Below are 23,197 nucleotides of genomic sequence, written 5' to 3'. Positions count from 1 at the left end.
CACGGAGAAAGTGGCGTTCCTTTACATTCCTCCTCAGATGGTCACGTTTCTTCTCGTTGTTTCAGATCAACATGACGTTACGGGCGTCGCTGCAGAAGCTCAAACAGAATATCTCGCAGCTGAAAGACGGCCTGTTACGAGCGTCATCGACCCGCCGCATGTATCCTTTCCTCTGAGAGGTCACAGTCTGCTCTCGCAGTAGCAGGTATCCTCCTGTAGAGGGCGTCAGAGTGTTTTGTAAAGGTCTGAAGTGTCTCCTGTCAGAGAGGTTTCTGCGTTCACTGACTGACGTTAAAGTAACGTTGACCTTTAGTTTGACCTTAACGTGGCTTCATCAGAATGCAGTCAGAGGCCGACCGGAGGCAGAACCTCATCGACGACCTGCTGACCCGAGAGAAACAGCTCAACGCCACCTTCAAGGGCGACAGCACCGAGCCTGGACCCTCCAGGTATGAACATCTACATGTGTTATTATCTGTAACAGTATTTCATCCCAGAGGAGAGGAAGTGTTTAGACAGCTGTTCCGTCAGAAAATATTCATCTCAGAGTACCAACATGAAGACTGACAGTTCCCACAGGAGGAGCTTTACTCCTGATAAGACGATGACTTATTGTCCATGTACTCCTGATCTGAACTCCTCTCCTTGATATTTCCTGAGTTGTTGAACAGTTCATTTTATGGTGAGTATTTTTCTGATCGTTCACCTCTCAGAAAGGACAGAAAACCTGATTTTTCCAACATGACCTCATCCTGAACGAACTCTTTTAGTTTTCATTGGAATAAAAAAACGACCATGAAGGAACGATCGACGCCTGGACCTGCCCGGCCCACCTGACAGGGCAGGTCCACCTCGCATTGCACAATAACTACGTGCTCCTGAACATGATCTTATTTTATACCTGTGATATTTCTGCATCTGTAGTCTGTCCCTGTCTCTCAGTGTCAAACCACCACGCCTCCTCCCACCCCGTCCCATGATGCTTCATTCTTCCGTCGTCTCTATAATTTCCTCCCGTGCTGCTCGTCCAATTAAAAATAATGAAGTCTCGTCTCTTGTGTCTGTCCTTGACCGGAGAGGTCACTGGCTCTGGTCGCTAACTTTCTCTGAAGGTTTTTGTACATCCGGTGTGACCCGTGTGCTCTGACCTCTCCCCGTGCTGCCGTCCGTCCGTCCGTCTGTCGCTTCCAGCTAATTCTTCTTCATGAGGAGATTTGCTCGCTTTGCACTGCTGATCACACGTTTGGCAGCTCGTCTGTGTGTGTTGATGAACAAAGATGGAAGGAGCCAATCAAAGAGCCGGATGCCACGGCGTATATCCGTGTCATCGTCTGATGTCACGTCGATGTGACGGCTTTGAAAACGTGTGTGTGCGCCGCATGACCTCGTCAGGCCAGGTGATGTTTGTTTGGACAGGAAGAGGAAGTGTTGAACACGCCTCCATGTTGGTTTCACACTGAAGAGGCTCAGCGTGAACATGAATTATGATTTATAGCTCAGGTTGTGTCAAGTTAAGGTGAAGTGTTGAATGACAATATAACGGAGGCTGTGAGTTTACTGACGTCACAAAGGTTGTAATGGTTGTAGATCCTCTCCAGGACACTGAATGAATGAGTGACCACACCCACCTGTCAATCAAAGCGTCCACGCTCTTAACCCTGCATAACTTTAAGCCTTAATATAATGTGAACAGGTGAGTTGTATATAAATTCACCCTCAGTACAGTTGTCATGAACGGGGAAATTAGCTACAGAGACCAAAACTGTTTTTTGTACCAGGCTGTAAACATGTTTATTTCTGCTGTGAAGTTGGACATTTGGACATGGGGACTTATGGAGACTGACTCACTGCTGGAGCCAGCCTCAGGTGGACGTTAGAGGAACTGCAGGTTGTTGCATTTCCTGTGTTGGCTTCTCTTCACAGCCTCAAAGGAACATGTGTGCATGAAGTTTTACTTTTGAGTAATGTGGACAGTGTGTTACCTGAAGCTGTGTTGTGTCTTCTCATTGGTTCTCTGTTAGTCTCCTCAGCACATTTCAAAATAACCAATATCACCACGTACAAAGCTGCTGCTTCAGCTGAGGTATCGAACGTAACCGAAGTGTTTCATCACGTTGGTAGATTTCAGACTTCTCTTGGTGCCTCGATGTGAGGCTGCCTTCCTCTGATATGTCTCAAAGCTTTGGTTTGGGGGCTGATCTCCTTAGCGGTTCTGCACAGACTTTCTTTTATTTTACAGACCACACACCCAAATTACATAAAAGGCTCTGTTAAAAAAATCTCTAGTGACATTTGCTAATAAATTAGCTTGGCAAACTGTAATCGTGGTCGTCTGGTTTATAGTTTGCTCAGTGCGACTCTGACTTTAATGGTGAGATGTGGTGGGTAATTTGGATTTGTGGGTAGGGACCCGTTCCCACTGTGTGGTCTCTGAGGGCAGAATGCAGCAGGGGGGTGGAGGATTGGCCATGCTCGGATAATCTAAGCTTAAAGAAGAAAAGAGATTTAATCTGTCCCTGAAACAATACATCTGAGCATCTCCATTTCAGAAAGACGGACATGGCGCCTTCATTTGAAGGCCCGGTTCACCCTGCTGCCCCCGCAGACCCACCTTTCCTCCATTATTCTCTAACCTCTCCTCTGTGTTTGATTGCACTGGAAATAGTTGTAATTAGTTAAATCTTGCCTGTCCAAGTCGTTCAGTCAGGACCCGGGCGCTCAGGCCCCGATGGCGGCAGTCTACTGCAAGAGATGTGCCTGACTGGTTTTTGGCGCTCCCCCACCGGCTGGTTAATTGGATCTTCACACACTGGGCACTTGCATGGAGGAAGTGGAGGGCTGGCACACAGTCTCATAGTAATCAAACATGTCAGAGAGATTAGAGCGGAGGCCTCGTCTCACCTACTCCCCCCTGATGGTATCAGCCCGAGCTCCGTGAGAGGTCTCACAGCGCTTCACTCCAGAAACAGCTCGAAGAAGTCGTCACAGAGACATGGACTGAGATAAAATCAGTCTACAATCCAGAATATCAAAGATTCAGAGAAATCTCTGCACGTAAGGGGCAAGGCCCAAAACCAACACCGAATGTCTGTGACCTCCCGTCAGGCAGCAGCATCTGCAAACGTCTGTGTGGGGTGTTAGTGGCCATTGCGTGATGGGTAACTTGTACCATTAATGCTGAAAGGTACGCACGTTTTGGAACAACGTATACAATCATCCAGGCGACTTTTTCAAGGATGTCTTGCTTCTTTTGCCAAGATACACCCAGTGCGAGTTAGACCACATCCAGCGCTGTGTGAAAACAGGTTCTTCCATTCATTTGAGTTGTTGGGTAGTTTTGGCTGAGGCGGTGTGCGATCACCAATCAGATGCTCAGACCGGTCAAACCTCCACAGTCTAAACTCTGATGCCCGACAAGCAGCTTCTAAATCTGAGTCTAGAAACACGTCGAGATTTAATTTGGTTTGAGGCCGCTGTGGTCGAGCGACAAAGACAGTGAATGAGAGTGAGGGAGCGGCGGCCTCATTACAGCCGGTTAATGGGAGAAATAAAAAGTAATCTCGTCTCAGCGGTCTCTGAATGTCTTACAGCAGGATAAGAGTCCTCGTAGTAGACCGGCCTGCACGTTTTAAAACACGAAATACGACAACAGGTTTTTTTCAGGACATGTTGAAGCATCAAATTCAGAATGAGCAAAAAACAATAAAGTTTATAATATTAAATAATTTAATAGTATTTGGGCTGCTTCGTCAAAAAGACGTTACTGCGTTCTGTTTGTATTTGTTTTAACGGCGCCTGACTGAGTCTTCTACATTAGTTGGACGGTAAATTCACAGCAACAGTTTAGAAGAGGATTGTTCGTGTCGCTTTTCTTGCTCACAGCAGACTTGGTTGAATCCAGCCTCACACAAAGACCCTGATCCGTCACCGCAGGGCGGCTGGGCGGGCAGCAGGGGGGGTCTGAACACAGCTTTAAGCTATTAGCAGAAGAATAGCTTTTAAACCACACAGCGTGTTTAGCATAGCACAGAGCAGACACAGCTCCGGTCTGTCACTGTGTCGAGGCGAACCCTCCCCAGCACTCCTGTGACAGATTAACATGCACTGTTTACGCACTGCAGCAGCTAACCTGGCATGTTTCAATCATTCAAAACACTTAAAAGAAAAAAAGAGAAGAGAGTAAATAAATCCTTTTTCTGGGATCTGAAGGCTTTGATTGTCATAAAATGTTCAAAAGAGTCCGGCACTGAAAGGAGAACATGCCTCGTACAGATGTGCTTCATGCCCCCATCCCAACCAAGACTGTGTTTACTCCTGCAGCTGAAGTCACTGATGCACGCTGAGTGTTTCAGACTTGGTGACTGACAGTGTGACTGCTGGCTGATTCATTCGATACGTTTGACTCACGTTATGATGGCGGTTCGCAGGTCGACGCTGATGGCCGACGGAGGCGGAGCGAGTCGAGGCGTTGCGGCCAATCCGTGGCTGGTCAACGAGACGGACGAGACCAGAGGGCTGGACTTTGGAGAGATCAAACAGCAGCAACAACGAATCATTGAAGGTAAATAAATAAATGATAAACTTATTAACGCTTTTCTTCTCGTTCACACAGGGTTCAGTTTCAGACGAGAGGAGGCTGCGACTGAGCGGCCAATTAAAATGGCAAATTTACGAAATTGCATGATGGAAAAATTTTTTTCCATCAAGATCAAATATGGATGTCGCAAACATCCATATTATGAATAATCTGCTGCATCACTGGGGTAATATGTGTAACTCCATCTCCATCATACTCACGTCTAGCTAGGGCTGGGTATCGATTCAAATCCCAAGAATCGATTATCATAATCCGATCCAATCTCGATTCGGGTTAGTGTTATTAAAACCATTTTTTTTGGTCGCCTGAAGCCCTCGTTTTCAACAACGGAATACGGGCATATCTTTGCAAATGTAACCCGCAATCGCCTCGGTTATTTTAAGACAATGTACAGAAGTGGCTGGTAGTTGTAGTTTTCCTTGAGTTTTCTTTTGTCTGTAGTTTTATTATATTTCTGGTGATTTCCATTTTTCCCACGTTCATGAACGCATCATAGTCATTCCGACGGCCTCGCATGTGTGAGACGCCGTAGTTTAAACACGTGCACGCCTGTTTCAATTCAATGACGCGACTAGTGGGGTTAAAGTTCACCGGGGGGAAATTAAATTTAATTTAATCGATCTTTGGATGTACGAATCGATCTTAAGGAATTAATATGCAAATCGATTCAGAATCGGAAAATCGATTTTTTCAACACAGGCCTACGTCTAACATTAGACAGTGATTTGTATCGTGGGCTTTCAGCTGGAGCTGGAGCTGCAGCTGGAGCTGGAGCGGTAATGCTGAGTGTATGAAGCTGTGGTCATAAAAGATTCCAGCGGTGGAGAGTGTGTCAAACTTGGAAGCCTGCAGAGGCCAAATCACTGTTCTTCCTCTCCACCTCGGCCTGCCACAGTTATAATAACAGGAGTTCGACTGAGTGGGGTAAAGTACTGAATGACTCACATGTGGCACAGCGAGCTGAGCTGGACCCCAAACAGCCCGTCAGTCCGATTTCCCAAATGTCTGCCTCATTATATCACAGTCCACTCTGCCCGCTCCCGTCTTTACAATCAAACGCAGCTTTACTTGATTGATTTTTTGCAATATGATGTTTCAATTTCCCCCTACGGAGTCTTTCTCTCCGTATTGTTGCATAATCTTTACCGTCTTTCTTCGTCTCACGTTCAAGTATTTATTTTATTTTTCTTTCCTTTCTCCTCGCAGCCCAGGATGCAGGCTTGGATGCACTCGCAGCTGTCATCAGTCGACAGAAAATAATGGGCCAAGAGATCGGCAACGAGCTGGACGAACAGAACGGTAAAGTTTGTTCATTTCTCCATGACACGTGGCAGTGTGAAAGCAATCAGACATACTTGTTCTGCAATGGAACGAGTTGCCTCATGTAACTTTGCTAGACGGCGATACTCACACACACACACACACACACACACACACACACACACACACATAAACTACCATTGTCAGAGCAGCTGACCTCACAGTCCGGTCACGATCATGTCGACCCAGTCCTCGTTTGTCGCAGAGCAAAGTGACCCCTGATCTGTTCTGGAATCAGATCTGCTCAGCGATAATGGGGCTTTTCAGTTATTTCTGGGTAAATGCCTCCTGCCGGGGCAGAAATAGCTTCCATCACAGGTGGAGACCCGAGTGCATCGCTCCAGACTGTTTTTAAAGCTCAGACAGGCGCTACATGAGACGTACGACTCTGGGACGATCGTCTGTCAACCGGTGAACAATTAGATCCTTTAATGCATCGCGCTCAGAGGAGCTGCAGCAGTTAATAGAGTGTCACCTTACACGAGGATGTACCTATCGTTTTTTTTATTTAATCGTGAGTGCTGGCTCTAATGTTTACACCGGCAGCGAGCTCAGAGCATGCATTAGTCTGTCAGCGTCTCTTCTGACGAGCGGGAGGAAGAAACTTCACAGTTCAGGAGCCGTGGGTCGATAAAACAGGAGAGTGGACGATTTAGCTCGCAGCAATAAAGACGGAGTGCTGAGGCTGACGGACACGGAGGACATCGTAGGAGAGGGAAGACTCGAGTCTGCACGGCTCGGCAGCGTAGATTTAAACACACATACTAAAGCCTTAAAGGTAATTAGTGGGTTAGATAATACTGCAGTTCATAGTTTTCACGTCACATCCTTACATACACATATGCAGCCTGTTGGTACTGGGAACATTTCATAGGATCCTTCACGCCAAAGGCCGGTTCTGGTCGAGGTTGTTCCGTCCTGCACGCGACTTCGAACTCCACCGGGAGTGTTTCAGAAGCGTTTATCCCTCCACACTTTGTTTACTTGCTCAGATTTGGTCATTTTCCTGGTTTATGTTCTTCTACATTTGCTTCTACATGAGTAAATATGCTACGTAGTTCATTTGTTTTGAGGTGCTCTGTGTTAAATTTATGTGAGACGCTTCTGACCCGGACTGCGGTGGAGCCGGAGGGGTTTAAAAACACTGGTGTGTCCTCGCCTGGTGGGATTCGGGGGTTAGTGTTTGTTATTGTCAGGTAGTTGATAAAAAATATTGGATGCACAAACCGATGAGGAGTTAACCAGGTTGAACTTTGGCAGCAGTGATTTGTTCTGTCTGTCTTATTGTCATAAACACATATATGACTATCTGAAACTATTGAAACTGGTGGGAGATCCACAGTCTTCCTCTTCTTCTGAGCGTTGTGTCGTCGTTATTTTGTCCTCCAGGGCTCTGTGCCGGTCGCGTGACTGAAATCTATGAATTCAGAGCCGTAAAGTGAGAAACAAACGAGTGAACCAGCACGTTGTGGTCACCTCAGAGCAGATTTATCCGTATCGTTTATCTACAGTGCTGTTATTGTCTGTTTCCACCCGATGACCGGCCTCCGGTTGGGGAAAACAAGGCGTTGTACGATCCTGTAATATCCTGTCTGAGCAGTCGTACCCAAACAAGTCCGGAGGTTGGATAACCGAGCGATCTCGGCACGGAAACAAACGACCTTCCCTTCTGCTGGGAAGGAATGGCAGATGTTGGGTTGACACCGATGGGAGAAAGAAAGGAAAGCTGATTGTTTTAGGCCGCTCTCCTGTTACCGTATTGAACTAGAGATGGATCATTGCTCTAATGCTCTGACTGCCCTGTTTTTTTTTCTCCTCCTCATTTTTTCAGCTTGATGTCATTGTTTCCAATAATATGAACCTGAATGGGTGATGGGAGAGCTGTAACTGAGAATTACACCAGTTCCAGGGAGAAGGCGAATGATTTTTGGCCCTGGAAACGATGGCTTGTCACTACTCCCATGTTTCGACCCCACATGACTCTTAAAAATACTTGTGATGGGAACTAAACTCTTTATTTCTGTAATGGCCTAAAATATCGACACCACCTGTGGGCGTAGTAATCGGCTCCGTGTGTTGATCTGAATCCAAACGGTTCAGATTTGTAGAAGCCGGCACACACTTCAGTTTCTCTCTTAAAGGAAAGAAGAGACCGCGAGAGTCTTGATGTTGCGTTATAATAACACGACACTACTTATTGTTTATTATCAAAGATATTCGCAGTGCTCCTCATGGACCGCTCTGAGCTCCGTGCGCTCTCTCCTGGGTTTCTCTCCACGATTTACGGCCGAGCTTCAGGTTCATACGGCCCGCTGACACCCGGCGATGATTCACAATCCCTCTGCAGTCTCCGGCCTTCCACAGTTTTTCTTTACCTACCTGTGTTTCTTTCCTTTTGTGGGACCTTTTGCTGCCCCTCCATCTTTCATCTCACTCCCTTTGCCTCGTTTCAACAGTTCAGTATTTTACAACCTCTTCCCCGTTTCTTCCATCTCTCTGCGTCTCTCTGCTGAGTTATGGGAGATATCTTAGTTTCTCAGTGTTTGACGAGGTGGAGAATAGAGATATATCATACACGGAGATGCAGAAAGAAGATGAAAAGATTTGGCAGAGTGACTGCCGGTGGAGTCCTCACGTTCCCCGAGTCTGATTTAGGGTTCTTTGGAGGAACATACGTGATTGATAAAAGGAGTAATTTGATCAAGGAGAGTGACTAGCTGATTTCTGGAGATGCAGGAGAAATTTCACTGAACTGAAAAGTCTCCAAACTGTGTGATCGTACAGAAGTGAACCTCCGACGGTCGTGAAGACGAGGCTAGTCACAGCAGCAGTACAGTTGTTGTTAGCTGTGTTTCTTTGTGTGCTATAATTCATGAATGTTTATGAAGAGAGCAGATTTCTGTTGGACGCCTTCAGGCTCAGTCACCCTAAAGACCCAGCCCCTCTCCGTATCCCGTATCCGTAACGCTGTTTCCAAAAAGGGTCGTCCCGTGGTGTAAAATGTAAAGAAACAAAATGTGACGCTGTGAAAACATTGAAACTCCATATTTAATAAAAAATAGCACAAAGACACATTATCAAATGTTGAAACTGGTCCCAACTTTTTCCATCAAATTCAAAATGTTCGTATCGTTTTTCTCAAAGACTAAAAAACGACAAAGTTGTCGATCATCAACGGACCTGAGACGGGCTGAACGACGCCTGGCCATCTGTAACCACACCCACCTGTCAATCAAAGCGTCCACGCTCTTAACCCGGCATAACTTTGAGCCTTAATATAATTTATGAATCCTGAAGCCTGAAGATCACCGACATCCAATGTTGGTTTTTAAGATTTCTTCTGAGTCTTTGAAACATTCACATTTCTCTGTTTAATATTTGTCTTTCAGTTCAGTTTCAGTGTTTTCACATTATCACATTTAGTTTCTATTTTTTTTGGGGTTGTATTCTCACATTTTACATCCTTGTTATCCCGACAGTAACTCACGTAACTTCATGTTTTCTGCCTTCAAAAAATAAAATAAAAACGTCAGGAATGTTTTCCTTCTCGACTTGCACTTAAATTACTCGGGTGATTGCACGAGACAGTTTTGTAGGTGCTGCATTTCTTACTTGTATTAAATGTCAAAAATGGACAATGTAAAAAGTAAGAGGATAGTTTAATGTTTTCGGAGAGGCAAAGGAAAATGAATTTAAGTTTTAAAGCGAGGGAACGGCCAAGCTCCTTGTTGATCTTGACAGTTGGCGTGTAACCTTGGCGTCCGCCTGTCTTTCTGTCTTGTAGGGTTCCTTTTACCCCGATCACTGTACTGTAGCCATGTTTTCCTATAAATAGATTAAGCTCTTTGTAGTTTGGCTGCTCGAGTCTCGCTCATGACCCAAGTGCAGTGGAGGTTGCAGTCATTTCCTTTTTCGGGAAATAAATCCGGCTGAGGTCAGTAAGGAAGATGACCCTTTTTTCAGAGGTTTAAGGATGAACCCAGAGCCCTCAGTCAGTCCGACCGCTCTCCGTCTTAACTGAATCAAAATGAACTCAAATGGAGAAATGAGTGTGTAGACAGATTACCTCAATTTGAGTCTGCTTTACGGCTCATAACATAAATCCACTGCCCGCTGAAGATTTTCCCATCTTTCCCGCCAGTCATAACAAAAAGAGAAATTCAATCATTATCGTTAGTGAGTTAAACTTAGTTCAATGATGTGCTGTAATTTTTTTCATATTTCTAACATGATGTTACCAAAGATAGATTAGTATATTTTCATTTCCAGATTAAATGTTGCAGAAAATAGTCCCGGCACATACCGGCTGAAACTGCTTGCATCAGCAGTGGTCTCCATCTCTCAGAGAAAGATCAACATTAATTTGACTTTATTAGTGTTGATGTTTCTCAGATTGTGACCTGGAACGATTACATCAGTCCGTGTCAGCTTGTGAGCGACGGACAGCAGCTCGCTCGTTAAAATGTCGGCGAAGGTCTCATTTAGGGGATCCTCTGGACTGGATTTGGCCGGTGCTGGTTCTCCAGATCCATTTTTAGATGTATCGTTGTGCTTTACAACATCGGTTGGACCAATTGAATGAATGAATGACGAGTTCATCTATTTTCCAGCAGCTCTCTGCGTGTTTGTTCAACACGAGTTTCCAGCTAAACTAAATCTGCTCCTCAGAGTTCACCACACATAAACCATCCACATGAATCAAGTCGCTGCCATTTGTTCCGTGTATTTGTCTCCACCTCCAGATCTAATTTTGAACCGACCTCCGAGCTCTGACAGCTCTAGCAGATGTGTTCTCACATTAATTATCACAGCCGTAGCCTCTCGTATCTTTACTGAGACCGCAGGAAGAACCACAGAGAGCGCAGTATATCCGGGACCGGGAGGGAAACAGACGGTCATTTGGATTCTTCTGGAACAAATTTTAGGCAGATCCAAGAGAGATTTTCTTCTTAGGCGCTGCGACAGGTCTGACTCACCCGGAGATAAGAGTCTCTTTTCTTTTCTGCATGAAACTGCAGCAGCGAGTCCCGGGTTGAATCTTGTTTTACCGATTTAACTAACTTTACTTCACGAGATATAAATATTCTTTAAAGCTGCTCTCCTCTTTGGAACGCTGTCATATAAATCCTGAATCCTGAATTATTTAGAGTAAATGCACTCGCGTCTTATAAAGAAAGACAAATTAGACGGATGTATGGATTTATTATTACTGAATATATCAAAAGGTAACTGTTCTGCCAGCTGAGGTCACTGTGTCTAAATATCCGTGTAGGAGACACTTGTGTGTACATTTTGATTTAAGCATTTGTGTTTACTGATTACAGATGGGCTCCATCTAGGTTAGTGTAGGTTTGTAGGTGGAACACATGATTCTTACCGAACAACAAGACAAGAAATGTCAGTAAACCTCCAAAGGAAGGACTGAGGGTTTGGACAGTCCAAACTCAGACCCATCTCGGAGGAATAAACGGCAACACGATCCTGATACAAGATGTTTTGCGTTTGTCGTTCACATCCCGGCTCGAGGCCTCGGTGAAGACTTTCTCATTGGTCTCCGTGCCTCTGTGTGACCAGGGAAGGAAAGTGTTGGCTGTTTTCTTCGTAATGAATTTAAAATGTTGCCAATGAGAGCCAAGAACAGAACGCTCAGCAGAGCAGAAGGCTGTTTTTTCAATAACTTCTGGGTACTTTTGTAATTATGGTTTAATACTCAGTCATTCATGGACCCCTTAAACAGAACACATGGCTGTTGCGGTGACTCAGTTTGTGACCTTTTTCAGGAGTATTTTTAAAGACCTCCGTCACCCAGCCTGATTATTCTAAAGGTGTGTTACTTTCCAAGTCTCCGTAATCCTGCCGCTGAATAAACAGGCTTTGCTCCTATAATGAACCTCGAGCTAATCATTAGATCGCTGATTTGATTTTGCATCAGTGGAGGGGCCAAAGTTGGACAGCACAAATGACTTCCAAATAAACAGTGGACTTCGAGGAGAGAGGCACTTAACTGCTGCAAGAAGTCAGCCCCCCTGTATGCTTCTGCTTTTAGAGACCGCTCGGTGAGCAAATAAACCATGCTAATGATGGCACTCGGCAGAAAGTCGGCGTGCTCCAAGTTGCAGATTGATTTATTGTTTGTTTGATTCGCTCCGTTGGAAAGCGAGGCCGCTCGTACTGAGTGTGCATTTCCATGCCGTCTGGAAAACACTAGAGTCATGATGTGATGATGTTCAAGAGAGTGTTGTCATCGGAGGAATGTCAAGCTCCCAATGAGCCGCATCATTTTGTGTGACCACCAGATTGGCTGACTGGTGTTTGACTTTGTACATTATAACACTATAAATGATGGAGGGATGCCCCACCCACACTATAATATTCTTCAGCCTCATTTTTCAAAGAAAAGGCCTTAAACCGGCTCTCGGAATAACTGATCCTAGATCTTTAGAAACGTTTGCCAAATGTCTTCATCTTTTAGTGTATTTGCATTTTTTAAATTCTGTTTTAAATATAACAAACATTAGTTACATCTGCCCTTTAACAGGTAACCAAAGCCCAGTATGGGATATTATCCATCCATCCATTTCCGTCTGCTAATCTGAGCACATAGATGTGCTATGTAGTCCCTCCATGAGTGCTGAGGTGATGGTTCAAATGTAGACAGACTGGAAAATCAAGAGCTTTGCATTGCTCTCAGCTCAGCTCACTCATAACGGTTCGGTACAATGTTTGCATTACTGCTGTCACTACACCAACCTGCCGGTCCATCAAGACCGTAAGATACTTAAACTCCTTCGCTCGGGGCAGCAACTCGCTCCTAACCCGGAGGGCCTCAGACTTGTGGCTGGGTATCGTTTAAAAATGTTCAATACCAGTACCGATACCAGTACCCTTAAAATGATACCGATACCAACTGAGTACTTCATTTGATACTTTTTTTTCATCTTGATTCGACATCAGTTGCGTAAATGTCACTGGCATCTTGTAATGATAACCAGCCAACTATGCACAGCTTGAATCCGCTTTACCGCCATACAAACTATCGGTGGACCAATCACACGGCGCATTAAATCGAAGAACGCTTGTGGTGATTGGCTGCGAGCAAAACCATAGAAACAGTAATTTTTTTTCTTGATCTGGGTACAAAAAGAACCGATTGCAGGTATCGTCTGACAGGTGCAGTTTCGATACTACTTGGTACCAGGTTGTTTTGGTCGATACCTGAAAAGTATCGAGTACCGATACCCAGCCCTACTCAGACTTGTGCTTGGCTAGAAACGGTCACCGTGCGTGCTGAAGATCTCGGTCTGATGAAGCCAACAGCACATCATCATCTACAAAAAAGCAGAGACACAATTCTGAGGTTCCCCAACGAGGAAGAGACCCAACGATCTCAAGACGCCCTGAATCCAACACCCCCGGGAATATGGACACCGCTCTGTTTGGGGATGGCTTGTAGCAACAGTGTTTTACAATCTCTTATTTTGTTCAAAACCCAAGAAGTATACGAATACGTGGCATGTAAAGGACACAAGAAGTCTTCCAAGTACAGTTATAGAGTTCTATATATCTATCAAACAGCTTCAGAAAAGTAATCTTTGACACAAACATACATTTAAATTATGGTGTCTTCTTTTTCATCTCCTCATGTCGAGGACAGCGTCTCTTCTTCCTTGAATTTCGGTGTGTAGGGCATATTTTTATTTTATTATTATTTAATTCCCCTCAGAGAGTCTTACCTCGGAGCCCGTGTTTCGCAGATTTCTGGGACATATTCACAGATATCAATATTATAAAACCATCAGTTCGGTTCTCATTGATTTTCTGAGCAGGTAACTGGGAACGGTAGCTCAAGTTTCCAATTTGTGACTCATACAGAAATTGTATTTTAAATTCTTCTCGGATGTTGCCAGATAGAATAACTTGTGGATTTTCAGACGGTAATAAAAGGCAGTCTTAATCAGATCAGATTGAATCTTCTATATTTAATCAACCTTTTTCCTACAAGCTATAGACGTATTAACAGTAATCTCAAGTTTTATGTTTATACTTGAAGATTAAAGTTTTAGACATTCATGGCAGTGTGACGGCCAAATGAAAACAAGTCACCAGGCCAGATTCCTAACCAGCCTACAATCAATCATGGGTGCTCGTGTCTTTATTCCTCTATCTATCCGTCCCAGCATCCATCTCTGTCTGAGGCCTGTTGGTGTCACACTGATAGAGTTGTGGAGAAGAGGAGGCTAACAATGACATGAGGGACTCGGGGTCACATCAACCGCTGCCAAGTGATGAATAATCCGAGTTTAGGCGCAGCAGAGAAATTACCATTCTGGGACGCTGAGGAAAAACACCTCAAGACATTTCATCAATCACGCCTTCTTTAGTTTCTCTCCGTGGATTCATGCCTCTGTTTATCACCCAGAGCACGAGTTTCAAGTGTAACCTGTTTTTAGTCATGTTTTTATGCGCCGTTTGTTTTTTATGGGAGAATTTCTTGGTGGTCGTGTAACGGCACTGCAATCTGTGACTGATCTGAATCAAAATAAGTCTTTGGGAGTTCCTTTGGACTGAATGTTTCCTTATGGCTGAGTGCCAGTAACTTATTTTACATCACTTATTATTTAAAGTAGTCATACCCGACATTGATTATTAAGGTAACCCCAAACACAGTTAGTTTGAAAGCCAAATGCTGTGATCTCAATCGAGTATAAACAAAGGCATTAAATAGAATTAAAGATTCATTCAGTACTTCTTTGTGTTGAGTTGAAGAACAAGAAGTTTTTCTAGTTTCAGTAGATACTAACCTGTAGGAGGCCTCCACCTTATGGTCTCCATGCTTCATACTTTCCGCTCTACGAGCTGCAAGCTTTGTTTTCCGGATCATAACTTTGATTTATCTCGATCCATCTGGAACAAATGTATGTTGGTGACAGTTGTTAGCAGGAAAGGCTCCCCCACGTTAAAAAAGGCTGGTGGCAGAAATCCTTCAGACATCTGATGTGTGGCAGTGGTAGAGCAGTGAAGGTGGAGATACGGGTTCGACTCTCAGGACTGATTTTAGCAGCAGAAGGATGATAAACACCAACAGCTTTGGTACCATAAACAACCTCATGACATGGTGTCGATGCAGAGCTTGGCCGTGTGCATCTCTTCGACGCAGGCGATGGCACCTTGAGGTCTGTGTTTGAATCTCAGCAGGTGACAGAGTAAAGCAAGCCGTGTGCAGATTTACAGAAGCTACAGTTGCGTCGTGGTTGTCGCCGTTGAATTTGAGAGTAATGCACCAAAAGTTTAAATCCCAATTTCACGATCCGCGGTGACTTATTTCTGGATCTTTCTCTGCACTGTTGTGTAAGGGATATTGTAGTACATTAAGACCTATTCACCCCCCAGCTAATGGATCAGATGATCCTGACTCTGCATGTTTGTGGGAGCTGATGTTTCTTTGGGGTGTTTTTAGCTTGAAATGGCCAAAGAGAAATTTGTCTCTTTTGAGTCAGTCCAACTCAAGTATTGTCTGCTTTGCACAGCGTCGGTGCCAACACACTTCTCTAATAAAGGTTTGAGGATGCAGTTTGTTTTGCTGACGTTAAACTGGACAGTGACAGCAGGCGACAGGTTTGTTGTGTCTAATTTTCAAAATGCTTTTGGAATCTAATTTTCAAGGCACGGGGCAGCTTTTAGTTTGATTTCTGAAGATGACTTCATGAAAAATACGGCCACGAGACACACCAGTGTCAAGACTGAGAGAGAAATGAAACCTCAGTGACATCAAAACAAGCTCACTACAGTTCATGACTGATAGTTGGACAGTCGCCGTGAAGGAAACAACTTAAAGAGCAAAGCAGGTGAAGAAATCCGTTCGATCATCTGTGATTTGATTCAGACGACGTCAGATTGTGGCAGAAATTCAGCCTAATTCTGAATCTGTACAGTACAAACCAAAAACTTTCTATGGGAACTGCAGGGAATTTTGGAAATATTCCAAAATGTAAACGTACATAAATGTAAATTTATGGAAATTAACTGTAAATTGTGGGTAAAGTAAACAAACTGTCATATCCAGACATAAATCTAAACATGTTGTTTTGTCACATGTGTGTCTTCAACAGTCTCTGTGTGCTCTGGGCTCTAAAGTGTGGTCCAGGTACAGAAATCACCTGTGCAGGTACAGAAATCACCTGTGCAGGTAGGGGGCGTGGCCTCAGTAGCCCTGCAGTAAGCAGTGTGCTATGAGCAGATATATTCAAGTGGACCTGCATGAAATCTGGTTGTTTCAGTCAAGATGATGCTAAAATATATTTTCCACAGCTATGTTTAAGTTCCCTGTTAAAGAGCCAACATTCAGTTTTGTAAATTCCTGGTTTATTCCCATGGAAAGTTTCCAACTTTGAAAGTTCCCAGAAGCCATATACCTCGATTGGTGTGTTTGCGCCATAGATATATAGATGGAGTTATTTCAGCACCTTCAGATCAGTTTACTTCATACTGCTGGATGTTTACCACGTTTGGTTTGGTGCCTCCACATGCACACATGTAATGCACAGATATGCAGTGTGATGCAGGACTGAGGTGTGGTCGAGTCCTGCTCGGCTCATCTGCACACCCGGATCACATCCAGATGTGTCCACCAACACATCTGTGTAGAGACTGGGCGAGGTTGTTTCCCTTCTCCACTACTTGCTCCATCCATCCTCCACGACACACACAGCCACCATGCTGGCAGACTCTGGCTTTTTCACAAACTATCAATTGTGCATTATCCCGGAAAACACGTCCGCTAATAAAGGAGGAAAAAAACAGGAGGTATGAGTTCACTGGTTCTTTCCCGTCTTTGAAGCAGAGGATGACACAACACTTGGAGGCTGACGCTGATGGTGCTGTGTGTTCTTTGAAGGGTTTGGTCTTATTACCACGTCTTTGAGTAATCCGTCTGTGTAAGACCGTCTTACTGGACATGATGGGTCAGTACTGTGACCACATGTTCTGCAATCGTGCCGTCCCCGCAGACTGTCTAAACCTGGACGTAGTCTCTGTGACGTCCCCGCAGACTGTCTAAACTCTTGCAGTGTTTCTTCTGTCCTCTTAGGAGTCACTCGAAAGTCTTAAAGATGTTGGACAGACGTCAGGTCTCTGGATTTACCTGCTCAGGATGAGGATGTTATGATTTGACTGTGGGGCCATGTTGTTCCTATTTTTTGTGGGGTGGTCGGCATGGGGACGGATTGCCTCGCTCATGTGGTATGTGTACAATTTAACGGCAAACTGATGTTGATACTGTGCTGTAATTTTTCCCTGGAGAGCCTTTGCGGGCGGATTGTCCAGGGGAAGCACATTAGCCGTACGTGTTGGTGGTATTGGCGGTTCAGCTGCCAGCTCCTTTGGCTCCGGGCGAAGGATTCCCTGCCATTTAATGGTACCTTAGACTGACTCAGGCTTGGCCCGGCAGGTTCTTTTTGGCGAACGCGAGTGACAGCGGGAACAAATCTCCTCCTCTGTTTATTTAATTGCTAACCGCTCCGATTTTGGAGGCCACGTTCAAAGAGGCGGCGAGCAGAGAGCTGCCTCGTGTTCCCCTCAGCCTCGGGGCAGCACGGGTCAGCCCACATAATGAGTGGAAGGACTTACTTTACGGAGTCCGCCTCGACCCAAAGCTAGCACGTGGTTCCCATTTAAGCACAGGGGGAAGATTGCACCTTCATCTGCCGGGCATTTTTATGTGTTTATGTGTGTGCAAGTGCACATGTATACATCTGTGTGTGTGTGAGAGTGTAAGTGCCTCGTCTGAGTGTGAGATCATCGTGTTTGTACTGAAAGTCTACACCACATGTACAGCACATGTTGTCAGACTGTGACTGGCACACAGGCTGGATTTATATCTGCATGAGGAGCTCAGATGCCACCGGCCAGCTCGAGATGTGATGGAGGGAGCTGGGCGGGTAGACCTCACACACACACACACACACACACACACACACACACACACACACACAGAGGACAGGGTGGGCTAGTCTTACAGATGCACTGTGCAAAGACAGTGAGGCGAGGGAGTTTCTGCCGTGAGTGAGGAGGCGAGATGGACGGAGAGAAACAAGAGAAGGAGGAGACGACAAAGGAAGTGAGATAAGATACAAAGAGAGTCCTTCACTAATGAACTCACTGCTCTGAGATTTAATTAAAGACTTTCCATCAGAAAAAGAAAGTGAAGCCGACACAGGAAGTGCAGTTCCTCTAACGTCCACTTGAGGCTGGCTCCAGAAGTGAGTCAGTCTCCATAAGTCCAGGTTTTAGACAGTCTGCGGGGACGTCACAGAGACTACGCCCAGGTTTTAGACAGTCTGCGGGGACGTCACAGAGACTACGTCAGGTTTAGACAGTCTGCGGGACGTCACGAGACTACGTCCAGGTTTCAGACAGTCTGCGGGGACGTCACGGAGACTACGTCCAGGTTTTAGACAGTCTGCGGGGACGTCAGGAGACACATCCAGGTTTTAGACAGTCTGCGGGGACGTCACAGAGACTACGTCCAGGTTTAGACAGTCGGCGGGACGTCACGGAGACTACGTCCAGGTTTTAGACAGTCTGCGGGCGTCACGGAGACTACGTCCAGGTTAGACAGTCTGCGGGACGTCACGGAGACTACGAGAGACTACGTCAGGTTTTAGACAGTCCTGCGGGGATCTCACGGAGACTACGTCCAGGTTTTAGACAGTCTGCGGGGGACGTCACGGAGACTACGTCCAGGTTTTTAGACAGTCTGCGGGACGTAACGGAGACTACGTCCAGGTTTTAGACAGTCTGCGGGGACGTCACAGAGACTACGTCCAGGTTTAGACAGTCTGCGGGGACGTCACAGAGACGAACGTCCAGGTTTTAGACAGTCTGCGGGGACGCACGAGACTACGTCCAGGCTTTAGTCAGTCCTGCGGCTCTGGTAGAACTTCGGCTTTTCTCGATCGTGTTGTTGGACGTCTGTCTGTGGAAACTGTCGTCTCAGCTTTTATGAGTTTCACATTTTCTCTGCCATGTTGATCTCAGATATTTGCAGACATAACACAGCGTGTTTTGTACTGCGAGGTGTTTGAAGGTCAGGAGATAAGCTGCTGTTTAAACTCGTGCTGTCAAAGTGATATGTTATGTTTCTGTCCCATTCGTCTTTAATCGTGCTGCAGAAAAATTTGCACCTTTCTAGAACAAAACCTTTCAAGTGGAGATCGCTTTAGTGTTATCTGAGGAACCGGCATGGTGCAATCAGACACGATCTCCTAGACAAAATATGAAAACTGTTTCAAAACCTAAATTTAAATGAGAAGCCCTTATCAGCGCTCTGTTGAAGCGTTTCATGTGATGGTTACCGCACAGATCAAACAGGTGTGTTGTCTGTTCACCTGTGGAAGCTTCAAACAGCTTTTTATTTTTGGAGTATAGTTTGTATTTGAGGTTATACTATATGTGTTGTTGTGTGGGTGTGTGTGTGGTATCTATATCTACAGTGGTCCGTTGTTTATCGTGGGGGATACGTTCTAAAAATATCCAGCAATAGACGAAATCCGAGAAGTAATCAGCTTTATTTTTAATTATTATCCATATTTTAAGGCCGTAAACCCCCTAACCACTTTTAGACACTTTTCTCAGACAGGCATCAACATTCTCTCTTATTTAAACTCTCAAAGTTCAAACTTTCGCAGAGTTAACAAAAATAAGTTCAATACTGTTTTAGTAAATGAAACCAAAGATCAAAACCTGATTTCAAGCCCAAACATTTTGTATATTATATATATATATATATATATATATAATATATATAGAATATAATAAATATGATATATATATATATAGATATAAAACACACACACACACACAATATATAATAGAGTAATATATATATATATATATATATATATATATATAGTATATATATATATATATAGAAATAAATATATATATAATATAAATAAATGAATATATAAAATATACATAGTTTAAAGTTAAGTTATATTAAACTGCTCAGCTCTTTGCATTTTAGAACATATTGTATATTATATATTATTATATATTGATATTGTCCTTCCATAAACTTAATGCACCAACAACACCAACACAAATTCTGTGTATATATATATACACAGAATTTGTTGGTGTTGTTCATTCATTCATTTATATATTTTTCTATTGTTGTGTGTTTCGTTGCTGTATAAATCATGGAAAGTGTTTTTATCTGCAAATAACAAAAAATTTAATTTTGAATCTTGAATGTCATGAATTCTTCAGCAGAAGATTTTTAGTGTGTTCATGCTTTGGTTTTATTTTAGTTCAAAGTTTTCAAACTTTGTCACCGCCTAAATCAAGTTTGTCAAATGTTTCTGGATTATTGATAAAAATGTGTCCGGCTCTGTTTTGGTGCCAGCGGGTCACGTTTCTTCTCGTACCTGATATAGTTTGTATTTGTTTCAAAGAATGATTCTTAAAGTTGCTGCTGTGAAGCATGTGAGTTATGAACTTGAACGAAATATGAATTTGAAATAAAAAAGAATCATGTTTCAGTCTCCCTCATGCAGTGCACACATGAAACCACTAGTGGGCAGTAGAGGCTGGCACCTCTTTCTGATCTGAGTGAGAGCGGTTGGTGTTTACACCTCCCAGCTGGAGGAGTCACGGCCGTGTGCTTTCTCCTCCGTGGGATAGATGTGCTGCGGCGGTGCAGCGATCCAAGTTTAGGCTGGATGAAGACGGAGTCACAGGATCTCACACGGGATTTGTTAATTCGTTTAATTCGTCCTTCGAGGAGGTTTCTTCTCCTCCTCCAGTAATCAGCACCTCCTCCTCTCCGCTCGTCAGCTGGAGGAGCTGAGTAATTCCACGACAGCTGGAGGTGCAGCTGTTTGCAGAGCACCGTCAGACTTCACAGCTCCAGCGTGACGATGAGACTTCGTTCATTCATGGATCTGCTGTGACTCACATGTTCACACTGATGTGTGTGTGTGTGTGTGTGTGTGTTCACAGGTGAACACTGAGCACAACATATGAACTGTGTCCTGTGTCACACCTGTTGTGTTTTATGGACTCACCTGAATTTAGGATCAGGCGCTGCAGCGAATCAAACGTAACCGCTGTGACACAATCAGGAAATCACTTTTTATTTCTCTGATTAAATTTATCGAGGCCGACACTCTCGTTCGCCGTCTGCGTCTGTATGAAACTTCTACGTGTCTAAAATGTCACTCAGACTCAGATTCAGAAGCTGCTTCAGCGTCTGATGTTAACGCAGCACGGAGGACACGAGTGTCACCGGGCCAGCATCTGACCCGAGACGAGGTCCTGCCTCGTTTCCCTCAACACCAAATTATTCACGTCCTCTCATTTCCCACCGCTCTCTGTTTGTCTGACGCACGCGAGAAACACGAGAAGAGTTGTCGCGATCGGAAATTTGCTCATTTAAACTTCTTTAGCATCTTTGTGTCCGCTGCAAACGAACCTGCCATAAAAATCTATTCCCACTTTGTTTGAAGTGTGTCTTTTTATTGCCACTTCAAGTCGTACAAACGTCAGATAAAGACGACATTACGGAAGCTCGTCTGAGCCGCTTTGTTTTATCATCCCATAAATCGCTCCTTATTGTTTGGGAGCTGCTGATAGACTCCTTCGATCAGAGGCGCCTCCTATCAGGGAGCTCATGCACAGCTCATGATCCAAACTAAAGTCCAGCGGCAGCCACAAACGCCACATTTGATCCCAGCTTATCTGAGAAGTTTCCAGGCCGAACAGCGACTCTGTGATGTTTCATGTTCCACATCCCCGGCCGATCATCAGCCGATAAATACCAGCTGGCTTCAGCTCACTTTTCCACCATAAAAAATCAGGCCTGATATCGTTTGTGTGTTTTCTGGTGATGTGTTCGCCTCCATCCATTTGTCAGGGTGTGTCCGCCTGTGTGATGCATGCACACACACACACACACACACACACACACACACACACACACACACACACACAGCACATGTGTCTCCATGCGTGAGTGCGTTTCGAGTGAAACACGGCCTGGCAGGAAGATCAAAGTAGCTCCATAACTCCTCCATCAGTCGGCCAGCCAGCGTATTGCCAGGAAGCTGCGCTCACCGCAGGAGATGCTGAGTTATTAGACTCAGATCATTTCAATTAGAACGCAGTTTGTTCAGTTAGTGAGAAATTTACTTTGTTTACAACAAAACAAATGATGGAAAAACACCTGAAGAACAAAGAAGAAATGTTTCTAATTATTCACATTTTCTCTGTCAAAGGCGACGAAATCAGAGAGTAATCCCACTGTGTAACTATGTCCAGCTGTACTCGAGTATTTACTCTGATTACATTAGACCCAGCAGCAGCTGATCTCACTGCCTAGTCCAGCAGCAGTCAGCCCAGCTCGGCGTCTGTCTTTCAGCCTTTTATTTCACCAAGCTCTCACCAACCACTAAAAGTCAGTCCCACATTTACTCTTGTCCGGCGGCTTCTTGCTCGCTCACTCTCTCCTTTTCTCTTCTTAGCTTCCTCCGTCAGCGTCCTCTTCACTCTCTTCTCCTCTGCCATCATGTCCATAGAAGCTGCTGAGCCTGGTTACCTCCTCTTCTTCTTCTATCTGGTAGTCCATAACGCCTGTTGGTACAAACACTCAGTTCGTCAGCTTGGCAGTGAGCTCAGAGCGACGGGTACCCGTCGCTCTGAGCTCACTGCCAAGCTGACGAACTGAGCCCTTGTTTTCGCTCCGTCTGTTAGCTCGTTCTGTTAGCTGCTGTTAGCTCATGTTAGCTCCGTCTGTTCGTCTTTTAGCTCATGTTGCTCCAGTCTGTTAGCTTGCTTTTGCTCAGTTGTTTGTTAGCTGCTGTTCGCTCATGTTGCTCTCAGTTTTGTAGTGCTGTTAGCTCCCTCTTTTCCGTTCTTTCGCTCGTCTTTCGCTGCTGTTTTTCGTCCTTTTAGCTCATCTGTTAGCTTCCGTTCCGCTCCGTCGGTCCTCTTGGCGTGAGCTCCGGCACGGTGGTAGGGGTTTTGGTGGTGGGTAACCCGTACAAACTGATGTTGGTGCCTATGGCTGCCACCAACAGGCGTTATGCGACTACCCAGGAAGAAGAGAAGAGCCGCATGTCCGTTTGATCCCATATGCCAGAGTAAGAAGAGAGAGACGAAAAGGATGGAAGCGGAGGAGAGATGAGGAAAGAGGGGAATATGAGGGAGGGAGGGAAGTAATGGGACAGAGAGGAAAGGAGAGATGATAGGAGGAGATGAGAGAGAAGTATAAGAGTAGAGAGC

General features: G+C 44.8%; 1 protein-coding gene across 1 annotated transcript in view; it reads left to right on the top strand.

Moving 5' to 3' along the window:
• stx8 (syntaxin 8) overlaps positions 1 to 23,197 on the top strand; it is a 56,010-nt gene that overhangs the window by 8,487 nt on the left and 24,326 nt on the right. The window contains 4 exon segments of the mRNA XM_027282708.1: positions 66 to 160; positions 339 to 449; positions 4,428 to 4,561; positions 5,804 to 5,896. Of these exon segments, the coding sequence (XP_027138509.1) occupies positions 66 to 160; positions 339 to 449; positions 4,428 to 4,561; positions 5,804 to 5,896 (433 nt within the window).

The sequence above is a fragment of the Larimichthys crocea genome, chromosome X (genome assembly GCF_000972845.2).
Source record: "Larimichthys crocea isolate SSNF chromosome X, L_crocea_2.0, whole genome shotgun sequence".
NCBI lineage: Eukaryota > Metazoa > Chordata > Actinopteri > Sciaenidae > Larimichthys > Larimichthys crocea.
The sequence above is the reverse complement of the archived record's forward strand: the minus strand, read 5'-3'. Positions and strand labels throughout refer to the sequence as shown.